At 54.0% G+C, this 12,664-nt stretch overlaps 1 protein-coding gene across 1 annotated transcript; it reads right to left on the bottom strand.

Moving 5' to 3' along the window:
• Window positions 1–4,721: 4,721 nt before the first annotated feature.
• Window positions 4,722–12,391, bottom strand: LOC120765814 (serine/threonine-protein kinase PAK 1-like). Its single transcript, XM_040091005.1, has 9 exons — window positions 12,349–12,391; window positions 11,588–11,651; window positions 10,758–10,806; window positions 9,338–9,447; window positions 8,381–8,498; window positions 7,454–7,553; window positions 6,869–7,065; window positions 6,402–6,536; window positions 4,722–4,838 (listed from the first exon to the last, which is right to left on the bottom strand). The coding sequence occupies exons 1-9, from the start codon at window positions 12,389–12,391 to the stop codon at window positions 4,794–4,796; spliced, it is 861 nt and encodes a 286-aa protein (XP_039946939.1). The 3' UTR covers window positions 4,722–4,793.
• Between the last annotated feature and the right edge of the window lie 273 nt (window positions 12,392–12,664).

The following is a 12,664-nucleotide window of genomic DNA, read 5'->3' as shown; positions in this document are numbered from 1 at the left end:
GTGCCTCCTCTCCAGGCGTCCTGCACTTGCTTTGCTGCCTGCCTCCAGTCAGCCGGGCTGTGGGCAGGCTCGGCTGATGTGACGGTGCAGTGCTGTCCAAAAGAAAAAAAGACAGAAGCCAGAGCGGAAAGGAAACATTAGTGCCCAGGCTGAGTTCCTCACAGGCGGAGGCAGGATTCCTCTGGTTCCCAGAAAGATGCAGAAATAGGACACGGGGACACTGCGTGCCCTTTCACCTTCGTGTCCAGGACCTCGCTGTAGCAGGCCAACGGAGCTCACAATCCGATTCGCCCTTTAGCCAGGTGTCTTCAGCCTGTTGGGATTTTGCCCCCGGGAGCAGCCTGAGAACGCCACTTGCTGTCACGGGGCTTTGGTCCTTCCAGGAAACTCCAAAGACTCACTTTGGTTCCTGCTTTCTAAAACATGGCCTGGGTTAATTGCCAGAAAGATGAGCAGTGTAAGCCGTTCCTCAGCGAATGCCAATGCCTCTAAGAAATGCTGATTCCAGTGGGATTTAGGCCCAAGTGTTGCTCTCAAGAGCACTGAAGTTGCGGGTTTCAGCAGCGAGAGAAGAGCAGGCAGCTCGGCAGGCCTCCGCCACCTCAAGCCCTCACCCGCCTTGCAAATCCCTCTGCTTCCTGCAGCCATGGGCTAAACTCCTGTTCCTGACCTGCCGCTTTCTCCTCAGCCTGGCACCTGTGACCCGTGAGACTGGCCCCTGTTTGCTCCTTCCTCTGGCACCTTGTGGGGAGGTCTAGAATGAAATGACGGAAGAGAATTCCACAGAACCTGCCCTTTGTACCGTTTGCCTCGTTTGGTGCTTGCAACTGTCCGCAGCAGACGTGGAGTTTGTAGTTCTGTGAGCTAAGCGGGCCAGAAAAGAAAAGAGTGAGTCAGCTCGGGAAAACCAGGATCAATTTACTCAGCTCCTGCAGGCCAGAAATTGGAGCAAATGACTGAAAAATGCAGTACTATGCAGCACGTATCCACCATGGACGTGTCAGAGATTTCAAACCCACATCCATGGAGGAATCTGAGCTTGCAGGTCGCCCACAAGCCAAAGGCAGTGGGTTTTTGCAAAGGCACCAGAAGCCCAGTGCTGGACAGAGAACATTTTCAAGAGAAGGGCTGACTTGGGAGCTGGCCAAAGTGGAGAGAACGGGCAAACGTGCCTGGGGGTGCAGCCACACTCTGAGGGCTGCTCCAAGGGCACCCCCTGCCATCTGCCATGCACAGCGCAGGGGCACTGCCCCGTGCAGAGGACGTGTCCCTGCCATACTGACAATACAAATGCAGTTCCAGCGTCATGCAAACGCATCTGGGTAGTTGGTTACTCAGCTTCTTTTCCTCACTAAGCTATCCTCCTTCCTTCAGCGAGCCCTACAGCGTGCTGGTTGATGTTAGCCATGCAGTAAATGGGCGGGAATGACAGGCATTCCAATGTAGGGAACTAGTTGAAGTCAGAAGAATCGGTGGCCAAAGTACAGGGCGTGTGTGCTTGGTGCCTGTTTTGCACTACTCTTGCATCCTTTGAGCTATGGTTATGCACTGCAAGCGGGTTTTGTGCTGCTTTGGGACAGTCTGCGCCCTGTCAAAGGACTCCGTCTTGTCGACTGACGCTGTAAAGTCTGCGGACAGAGGCAGGCATCCTTTCTTCCTGCCCCCTCTCCGCTAGTAGGGTCTGCAGAAACATGCAGGCGTCATTTTTACCCCCTTTTTTTTCCTATCATCTGCAGACTTGTTCAGCTGTCTTTTATTTTTGCCTTCTTGTAGAGCCGGCAGATTGCTGCGCGTGTCTCTTTGTTCCCCTTTGCCTCGCACAGTCTGGAGACCTGTGCAAGTGGGGGTTTTTTTCCATTTTTGCTTCCCGGCCTGTGGACTGCAGCAGCACTGCTCACATGACAGACTGAATCCGTAGAGCAGCGGCCCGTGCTTTTCCTTCAGTGTCATCCTGCATAGTTTTTCTGACGGGTAAACAGAAGTTTTTTCCTTGGGGCAGCGCATTGAAACAGTAGTGGCATAAAGATGCCATACGTTTGGTAAAGGCTCCTGCCACCAGCTCCAGCTCCAAAGGGGGTGTCTCTTGCCCAGCTGGGTGTCTGCAGCCGTCTTTAGGGCCAGGTGGTTGAGGGACCGGGGCCAGCGGCAGAAACCGGGCCGATATGGGTGGGGTAAGCCGAGGCCCGGGAGAGTGGAAGCCGCCAGGATGCCTCCAGGGAGAGCGGGCGTGAGCTCAGCGGAATGCTCAGAGCATCCCGGGCTGGGTGAGGGCTTCCAGACCCCTGGCGTGGCATCAGCCCCATTGATGGCATTGTGGTCCTTCCGCAGCCCAACAGCACCTGCGCGCCCCTGGAGACTGAGCTGCTGGACAAGGTATCCACTGGCTTCCACGGTGTGGTTCAGCTCCTGGATTGGTTTGAGCTCCGCAAGAACTCCTTGTTGGTGATGGAGCACCCAGAGCACTCTCAGGACCTCTTTGATTTCAATCTGGCATGGGTGATCCATGCTGGTGCAGGGGCTGTTCCTCCAGGTGCTGGAGGCCGTGCGGCACTGCAGCAGCTCCGGAGTGCTGCACCGGGACATCACACCTGACAACATCCTCCGTGCTCCTTGACCTGGCCGATCATTCCCCTTCTCTTGCTGCTAAAGCAGTTTTTCTCTCCCTCATAAAGACAAAATGCAGGTCTTCTGTGCATCAGTGGCAGCTTATCGTCCCTGCAGAGCTGAGAGGCTTTTTCCTCAGCTGCTGTGCTCCAGGCCGATCTAGCAGCATTAGCTAACACGGAGATGGAGAGAGGAACCAAAGGCAATTGACTTGGTGCCACTTCATCTCCACGGTCACCACTCCGCGCAGACACAGATGGAAGAGACTCACACTCCCTGTCTGCTGTGTTGACACACACGGCTGGCACAGCTTTCCCTGATGGAGAATGAACACAAGAGACAGCTCCCTCGCAACCGTGCAGCCCAGAGATCTGCAGGGCACCATCAGCACTTGGCTTTGTAAGAGACCAGTTCTGCTGGGATGGAAGCCAACCACCAAATCCTTCAGCAGCGGCAGCAGCAGCACCAGTGCCGGCATCTGATCCCTAAGTCTAGGGCAGGGCTGCACAAAGGCCACACGTGGCACACTGCCCCTGAAGGACGTGACCTTGGAAACAACCACCTGCCAGTGCCTCCGCTTCCTTGCAGTAGGGTCACACTGGCCTGTGGCAGCCCCAGTGGCACCTGAGACTGCAGATGACAGGCCCTGGCCTCCTGGACCAAGCACAGAGGGAAGCTCCCTCTCCAGACAGAGCTTCCAGATTGAAAAGGCTGCCGCGAGCAGCCACCTCCAAGGGAAGACAAATGAGGCTCCCCTGCACTTTAGCGGGCCGGCTACACAACCCTGGCCAGACACTGCAGAGCACAGGGTCAACAGAAGGCACGGAAAGAGGGACAAACCCGGTCAAGCACAGAGACTTTTCATGACTGCTGAGCCCCAGAAGGCCCCCAAGCGTGCCATCACCCACCAGTCCGTGGCTGATGGTCCCTTTGTCTGTTGACAAAGAGCGGGTCCAGCGGGTGCCTTGCCTCGCTGGCCAGGCACCTCGCAGGCTCCTTGCTCTCCTCTCTCCTGCACTGCCAGCAGACGTGCCCACCTTCTTTGGTTCCACTTGCAGAGCCTATTAGCCATGGCCACCTGGGAAGTGGGAGCACTCTCCCAGGAGACGTGCCGGCTGGACCGGGCGGGAACCAAAAGCCTCTACGGGAGCAGCTGCGAGCCGGTATGTCCGCAGGACGTTCTGGCTGCCCTGCTCTTCATTGGCCTCTGCAATTGGAAGAAAATTGCACTTTCTTCCTCATCCAGATGCCCACGGCTGGGCAAAACCTGGCCACTGGGCTGGAATCCAAAGGCAGCCTAGGCTGGAGTTGGTGAAGGAAGGACATTCTTCCCAATTCCAAACCACACCAGAAGGCCCACAGGAGAGACTTGCCATCTTTAAGAAAGAATGGACAATTCAGAAGTGAACGTAGAGCCGTATCCCCTGGGTGACAAGGAAGGGAATCTCCCAACAGGCTTGGGGGTTTCTAGGGTTTTTTATTCTGAGTCCCGCTCTGAGCTGGCATCGGAGAAAGTAATCCTGAAGTGCTCCTGGTCATCTCCTGCACTTCCTCAACTGCTTCACTGCAGGTTTCCTTTGTTTTCATTTGAAAAGCACCTAGAGTGGAGATTTACATGGCGCGGGCCCATGCGATCTGTAGAAGGAATAGCACAAGTAATACCAGTCGTAAAAACAACACCAGCATGAAACCAGCCCCCTAGCCAATCAATTTCTCGGGAGGATTTTGTCTTCAATGACTGGTGACAAGTCAGAGGTCTAAAGGGAATCTAGGAAGCCAACCGCTGTCATCACTTTGGCCAGCCTAGCAGCTGCTGTGCCGCCAAACACTGCCCTTCCAGCTCGCTTTCCTGGGGAGGGCAGGAAGACACTTCCAAATGAAGTCCCAGCCAACAGTAGAAGCTTCCTGCCCTGCAAAACCCCCCACCTGAAAAGGGCACAGCAGTAGTGACTTTGCGCCCTCCAGTCATGCAGTCCTAGGCAGTGATTTAGAAGGAGGATCTGCAGGTGGGAGAAAAGGAGAGGCCACCTTCCTGTCCCGCTCTGATGGTTACCTGTTTCTCGGCCCCTCTCTCCTCAGGATTTCTGCCTGTTCTCAGAGGCTCTTTTCTCCAAGTGCTTCTTTGTGGTCCTTGCCATCCCCTCTGCTGCCTGCATTCCTTTGCTGCAGGGCTGGCAGCAATCACGCTGTCAGAAGAGGCTGAGGAGAGGCTCTGCTAATTTGAGAAATCGATGCTGCTCAAAGGGCAAAAGAAACAAAGGAATCCAAATTAAAAGAGACACAGGAAAAAGGAACCATTCTTTTCCAAACTGAGTTCCTAACGGGGTCAAGCTGGATTCCTCTAGCTCCCAGAAACACACAGACGTGGGACTGAGGGCGCCATCAGCACGTCTGCCTTCATGCCCAGGACGCTGCTATCGCAGGCAAACATGGGCCACAACTGCACTAGTCTATTCCTCGAGGTGTCGTCACTTGCTGGGCTTTTTGTCGTGACAGCACTGTGGGATTGCTGCCTGCTGTCCAAAGGGTTTGTTCCTTTCAGGAAACTCAACAGACTTATTCAAGCTCCTCTTTTCTACAGACAAGGGCTCTTTGAGTGTCCAAAAGAGATATGGGGCATAAGCCAATCCTCAAGAGACTGCCGAGAGCTCTGGAAAATATCGATCCCACGTGCTGTTCTCAGGACCGCTGGACATGCATGTTTCCAGCAGCAAGCCAGGAGCATTGACGGCAAACGGCAGAGCGCAGATGGACTCAGCTCTGGCTCGCAGGAGGGCAGTGTCTACCTCGGCATGCCCTTCCCCTCCTGTGCTGGCTGGCATCTTCCTTCACAGCAGGGACAGCCAAGGAAGTGGCGCGGTCACCAGCTCCCTGTCTGCCGCAAAAGCTGGCAGCAAAGCCGCAGCGGTTCTCATCTACTTCATCTGCTTGACCGGGCCAGGCAGCACGTGGGGCTGGCACAAATGCTGCTCAGCTGTCCCTGGTTGGCTGGCAGAAACCTCTAAGAGTGGGGCAGGAGGGACAAGCTGGGTCCCCTCTGAGGCTCCACAGTCAGCTCCCCACAGCCCCTGCCTTCCCACAGACCAATCGAGAACCGCTTGGCAGGGGCTGCTTTCACTGTGCTCTTCAAGGCCCACTGCAGGCCTCTGTCCCTGGTGCTGCAACACTTTTCCTTTATACTCCAATACCGTTCCTTTGCTACCACGTCAACCAGGTGAATACACCACCCAAGAGCAAAAGAGAGCCTCAAAAATGACCAGAAGGTGGGAACTCTCCCCTGACGACTGCCTGGGACAGTTGGGCTTGTTTAGCCTGGAGCAGGGCAGGCCTCAAGGAGACCTTTCAATACTTGAAGGGGCTTAGATGTGGGGACACCTCTATGAGCAGGGCCAGTTGCAAGAGGACAAAGGGGAATGGTTTTAAGACAAAAGAGAGTCGATTCCAATTGGCTCTAAGGCAGAAACTGTTTACCAGCGGAGTGCTGAAACAGGGGCACAGGCTGCCCAGAGCCCTGGGAGGTGCCCCACTCCTGGTAATATTCAAGGTCAGCTGGGATGGGGCTCTGAGCAGCCTGACCTCCTTGAAGATGTCCTTGCCAGTGGCAGGGGCTTTGGACTAGATGACCTCCACCGGCCCCTCCTAACCTCAGCCAGTCTCGGATCCTACTTGGTTGTCATTTGAGCAGCACCCAGAGCGCACATTACTACAGGGGGGCCCATCCGATGCCCTGGAGTTTGGCCCAGGAGCAAACCCTGACAGGCAAGAGCTGTTGGGCCTGCAGCCGCTTTGCCTTGTACCTGCAGAAGTTCCTCGGCGGAGCCTCGCCTGTCCACATCCATCTGCAGGCAGCAGCCCAGAAAGTCACGCAAGCCAGAGTGTAGCCCGAGCGTGCGCACATCCGGTGCTCCTTGCGTGCCTATCAGATACTTCGCCTGAAGAAAAAGGAAACATGAGAGCCTTCCCGATTCTTCCGTGTCCTTAAGTGCTCACCTAGACCCCATCTTTTAAGCTCCAGTCTGCAGCGGCAATTTCTTGCCTAGCGGACGGTTAGAGATGAGCCCGCTCTCCCAAAAGAAAAAAAAGGCTCCAGTACAGCCCCGGCTATTCCAGCCTGCAAGAGGTCTTGCCTTGACAGCTTATGTGAGCCCCAGGGACACGTTTAGAAGTGGGCCTTGGAGGAACCCGCCAAAGCTCTGGGAATGGGAATTTGTGTAACGGAGACGGAGCAGAAGGACGCCGGCATCTGAGCGTATCGGCACCTTACCCAGGCACTGGTTTGCCGAAAGTAAGGAGCCTCTCCTTTGGCCATCTCTATTCCCACGATGCCAAGGGACCAGGTGTCCACTTTGGGGCCGTAGGGCTGTCCTCTCAGAACCTCGGGTGCCATCCACCGCAGGGTCCCGACCATCGACCTCCGTTTGCTCTGCTCAGGGCTGAGCCACGCACAGAGGCCAAAATCAGCTGAGGAGGAAAACAAACACTGCTTCAAGTAGGAAACCAAGGAAAAGGGTTCCTCACTCTCAGTCTCAGAATGCAGTACTGAACCTAGCAGGAAATGCAGCTGTGCTCTCTTTCCCTCAGGGCTGCCCACTTAACCAACCTGCCAGGATTCCCCACCATGGCTTTTTCCTCATTCTCCTGAACGTTTACGCTGTAACCCTCTCCCTTTGGAAGGAACACACACAAACCTGTTTCCTCGCTAGACCTCTCAGCACCTTACTGCTGCACCCTGAGCTTGCCGGAGCGCTCCGTGCACTCTCAGCAGCACCACTGCTGGGCACCTGGCAGCCACCCAAAAGCAGCCCCACCCCGCCTCCCCGGAGCGCTGCGCCTGACCAAGAACACCCACCCAGCTTGACGGCGCCAGCCCGGCTCAGAAGGATGTTGTCGCCTTTGATGTCTCTGTGGATCACCCGGTTGGCATGAAGGAAAGCCAGGCCTTGCAGGCACTGAGGGAGACAAAAGAAACAGGAGGCCAGAAGTTAGCCTGATCTGATTTCATCGCACGCAAGAGGAAACTGCTCACAAAGATTCACAGATCTCCCAGGAACAGTGAGGCCTGGCAAGAGGAAGAGCTTGCTGCTGTAGCCCTAGGAGAGCAGCACCCATCCAAGGGAAGGCACATTTGCTTCTGAGGGGGAAGCATCACTCATTGCGGGAGACTGTCCCCTGCAAAGCCAGTCAGGATGACCGCTGCTGCAGCGGATGCGCTCTCCCCGCCCTGAGAAAGTACAGGCATTTTCCAGAGGAGAAAGAGTCCCTGGCTTGGGTACCAAGGGGATCACTGTCGGGCGGGAGACTGCAGGGCAAGGGTTCCACGGCTGCCTCGACAGCACACTTGGAAAATGCTCATTTGTCAGTTTGCAGCAGCCAGCACCATGGTGGCTGCCATGCCATCCCTTGAAGCTGAGACCTATGAGAGATGAAGTCTCTCTCTGGCTTTGCCATCCATTTAAAACTCGGACACCAGCACCTTTGCACTTCCAGGCAAAGAAGGCAGTGCAGAAAGGTTCCGGGCAAAGGCTTGGGGAGGCAAAGCGCAGAACAGAAAATAAAAAATGAGAAAGAGACACAGAGTTCAACAACGGTAGACAAGAGTAAACAGACTACAGTAAGGGCACGGACACCGGCAGGCAGTTGAGTGCAGATGTTCTTCCTTCTCTGAAGCAGAGGAGCAACACAGAAAGAAAGCTCTGAACATGGAATCACTCACTTAGCAGGACTTCCAAAGGACAAGCCTGTCCAAGCCATCCCAAGCACAAGCAGGATCCCTTACCTCCCGACAGACAGTTGCTATGTGTCCTACACGCATCCTTTTCTTGCTGACCACCTCAGCTACAGAGCCTCCGTCCATGTACTCCAGCACCAGCAGGACAGCCTCATTGACAAGGTAGCTGGAAGAGGGAAACAACAGCGTGGAGCTGAAGGTGCACAGCTAAATTGCCCTTCGGAAGAAAAGCCTACAGCCGAGTTTTGTTTCCAGGTCACTGGCAAATGGAGACAGAATAAAATGAAGACACACTTCCACCTAGGCTATCCAGGACTTGCAACCTGTGCCGTCTAAATGGGGAAGGCACATCCGCAAAAAAGGAGACGGCTTAGCTGGCAAGCGGGGGAAAAAGGCAGTGCTGTGAAGGCAAAGGTAAGTCTGGAAGCAGACACATCCCAGCAGCTGCTTCATCATCTTCATACACAAATTGCACCGTTAACTCCAGCAACAAGGAGACACAGTTTTCAGAGCTTTTACCTGGGGCAGATGGGTGCGCCGCACTGCGCACAACCTTCGGAAAACCTTGCATGAAGGACAGTCACAAACAGCAAAATCAATGTCAAACCGGGCAAATTATGTGCCTCCTAGCCTAGTCTTTTGGCACGCAAGGCAACGGAAAATAGCGGGAAGAGCGCAAGGGAAACCATCGCTGTGATGCTTTCCCGGCACTTCTGCTCCAACACTTGGAAAAAACCATGCCCCACAACAGCAAAGGAACATGCAGCGAGTCAACATACAGGCCGCTGGCTTAGTAAGAGGGACAGGTTTCTGAGAACAATCTCCAAGCTCTTTATGCCAGGAGCCATTCATGGGCACAAAATGCAACCTTCTCCCATGCCTCGTACAGGAGTGGATTGATGTCAATAGAAAGATCAACTCTCTGCCAGCGAGGAAAGAGCTTTTAAACTTTGGCATTGCAACTATGCAAACAAACATTCCCAGAAAAACCTCAGAACTACTTACCTCTCTAGGTAGGTGACAATATTGGCGTTCTTATATTTTCTCGTGACCGTGACTTCTTTCAACACTTCCTTGCAGCCCTGCTGCTGGAGATCAAGTTGCTTTACGGCCACCTACAATGACGTTGAAAGCCGTTAGGAGCAGACATTACAAGAGCCTCTTTCTCCGTGTGCTCCTGGGCCTGGATGCCTTGTCACCTCGGTAAAAAGGGACTCTAGGCCATCTACCACAAAGCGCTAACAACACTCTCTGCACCCGCAGACTTCTCCAACAGGCTGCGTTTATCACTACTATTGTCCCGTTACGCACGTTTTGCAAGCCAAAAGCAATTTTGCTGCTGTGACAATAAATTGAAACCGCAGAAAGTACGTTAGCATTTCTAGCGGCTTTCACCAGCGCGTCAGCAACTGCTGCCATTCTTGTTTGTGCGCCAAAGGAAATACACACATACACTACGCACAAAATGCTGTCCAAAAAAGAATTCCAAGGGACTCCAAGTTTCAATCCTAGTACATCCTAACTTCCTCGGTTTGGATTTTGCCTCTCCAAAGAACATTCTTGAACACGGTTTAGACTTGGAATTAAGTAGTGGGTTGAAAAATGAAGAATCCTTCCCCTGCTACCCTACGCATACACCCCAGGTTATAAGCGGGGTTTAGGGCTTTTGGATGACTTGTAGCGTCTTCCCTCCAAGTGCAGTTCCTGAGCGCAGCACCACAGGTGGAGAAGGAACTACCAAGAAGATGGAGCAGTATTTGCTGAGAGCCAGAAACGACAATTCAGGACCCTGAACTTGAAGCCCCAAGGAGCAGTGGGAGCGTCCAAGACACCACCATGCTTGTTCAGTACAAACAGCATCTCTGTGACGGAATGTCGCCAACAGAGGTCCAACACAAGGTTGTATTATTTAAGGCTCTTCATCAACTTCTGCTCATTGATCCCTGCGTGCGTGTGTGCGTGCATGCGCGCGCGTGTGCGTGTGTCAACCAGGTTCCCTAGGACTGAAAAGCCAAACGGTGCCCCAGACAAGATGTCTCCTTCTTTAGGTCTGGCATTGTATTTCCAAACTGAACCCCGTGATGGAGGACAGTGGGAAATCCTATCTGTGTCTGAACCCGGGCTTAAGAGGAATTGGGCCTGAATGAGGGCTGTTGCCATCAGCTACTCTAGGCATATTTATCCAGTAAGTCCAAGCTAGCGTGCCCTTCTCAGAAAGACACCACTGCCATCCTTGCATTCATTCCGGTAGGTTGGAAGGACAAAGTCTGTCCAAGATGCACTTTGCGGCTTGCCTCTAGGCAGGCTGATTCTGCAGGACAACCTGTGCAGCAAAGACGGGCGGCCCAAAGCTCTGGCCACAGATCGCACCACAGGGGAAAGCAGCTCAAGAGCTGCAAAATCTGCACGGGCTGTTGGCACTTACCGCTCGTCCTGTGGCAGCATCCAAGGCCTTATAAACGGTCCCGAAACCCCTAGAAAGAGAACAGCGGCAAGAACGGAGAAGCCGTTCAGTGCTGAGAAGCAAAAGGCAGCCCAGGCAGGACATCTCTGCTGCCTGAAGTGTCTCTACAACACCAGGCTTCATCTACTTTTCGGCCAATGGCGCGGCAGCCCAGCAGCCCTCGGCCGTACAGCATGTCGCAGAGAAAAGCTGGGCCCAACAGAAAGGAAACCCGCTGCTACAAATCTCAAATGTACACACTGCATTGCGGAGGTGGGGCTTTTCTTTGCCTTTTCCTTTTGGTGGCTGTGCGCGTGCGTGGCGTGCCTTGCCAGGCCACGAAACACACAGTCCTGTTGGGCCTTCTCACTGCTCTCTTGATTCTCTCTGCCAAACGCAGGCAACAACACGCAGCCTTTCTTATAGTCCTGACCACCGAATATTGTTTTCAGCAAGACGTTGGAAAGAAAAGAGCTGTTATCTGAGAGCTGTCAGGTAGGAAGCTGCTCTCTCAGGTTTTTTCTTCCTTCATTAGTGTGGCCATATTACTTGGACTCATACAAACCCATGTCTCCTAGGAAAATAAGCAAACTGGTGCCACATGTTTGAGGGACAGGAGGCCTTCCAGGGGCCGCTCCTTGTGGCAGGCAAGACATTGTCAGCGTCCAGTGATCTTTGACGATGCCTTGGCATCAGTACTGAGACAGGGACAAGCTAAAGCCAGGCTCTGAAGATGCTTGCAGCTGGCCTGACTCCCCACTTGATATTGCACCACCAAAATACCTGGCCCACCGGTCTGTGGCTGCACTCACCCACTGCCAATGTGTTGCCACGCAGTGTATTTCTTCTCTGGATCTCCCACGCTCACAGCCCTCCCTGAAAGAAACAAAATGCAAGAAGCAAACTTCAAAACAGAGATACTGACTTCCAGGAGCTCTGAAACCCAGCTCCACTCTCTGCAGCTCTGAGCACTTTGTCGTCGCTTGGCTAACAGTAACATCAGCGAGAACAACAACAGCAGCCTCAGCAAGAGAGGCAGCTCTGTAGCACACATGGCCTGCACAGAGTCTGATTCGCCACACTCCTTTGCAGGGTTACCGTGAGAGGAAACTAAGCCCATGGAGAAACCCTCAGAGCAGACAGAGATCAGAAAAGAACAGGCACCAAGGCAAGTGGTTGCATCTACAAACGGGAAGGAGGGCTGAAAAATCATCACCCTTCAATAAACACTCCCTTGTGAGAGTCAACAAAAGGTTTCATCCTTCCAGGGATTAAATGCACCCTGGGACCTGGGGGGAAGTTTTATCCACAGCTGCTTTTTGCAGAGCAGAAAGAACGTTGCAAAGTCAATTCCAGGAGAGGAGGGGACCTTCTCTACCTCTCCGCAGTTTGCCCAAAGAATGCCTTGCCATGTTTCGAGAACAGCAGCTCATGCTATCACCAAGAACAACGGCTGTGAGAATTAGGACGCTCTCCATTTATGAGCAGGCTAAGTTCGGAAGATGACTTTGCCCACGCTCCACTTAGTGGAGAACTACAACTCCTTGTCTCCAGCCGGGGGTGCAGCAGTCACTAGCACTGGACTCGGCCTCTTGAACGCCGCCCACGTGCGCCATCTTCCCAAACAGGCACAGCCGAGGTGGGTAACAAGGACAGCGCCGCTCCTCAGGCGCTGCCGTGACACAGACAGCTGCCCAAATGAGATGCTGACCCTTTCACGAGTCCAGGCAAAGCTGCAGCAATGGGGTGACAGCTGAAACCTCCCAGCGAAGGAAGGCTCCAGCCTCTGCAGTCACACCAGCCGTCAGCAGCAGGGCAGGTGTGACAAAAAGCTTGGCAAAGCCCACAAATGACAACCACTGTGAAGAAGCCAGAGCCAGACCGAGCGC

Source organism: Hirundo rustica, chromosome Z (assembly GCF_015227805.2).
Source record: "Hirundo rustica isolate bHirRus1 chromosome Z, bHirRus1.pri.v3, whole genome shotgun sequence".
NCBI classification, from domain to species: domain Eukaryota; kingdom Metazoa; phylum Chordata; class Aves; order Passeriformes; family Hirundinidae; genus Hirundo; species Hirundo rustica.
Note: the sequence above shows the minus strand (reverse complement) of the source record. Positions and strands in the feature narration are given on the sequence as shown.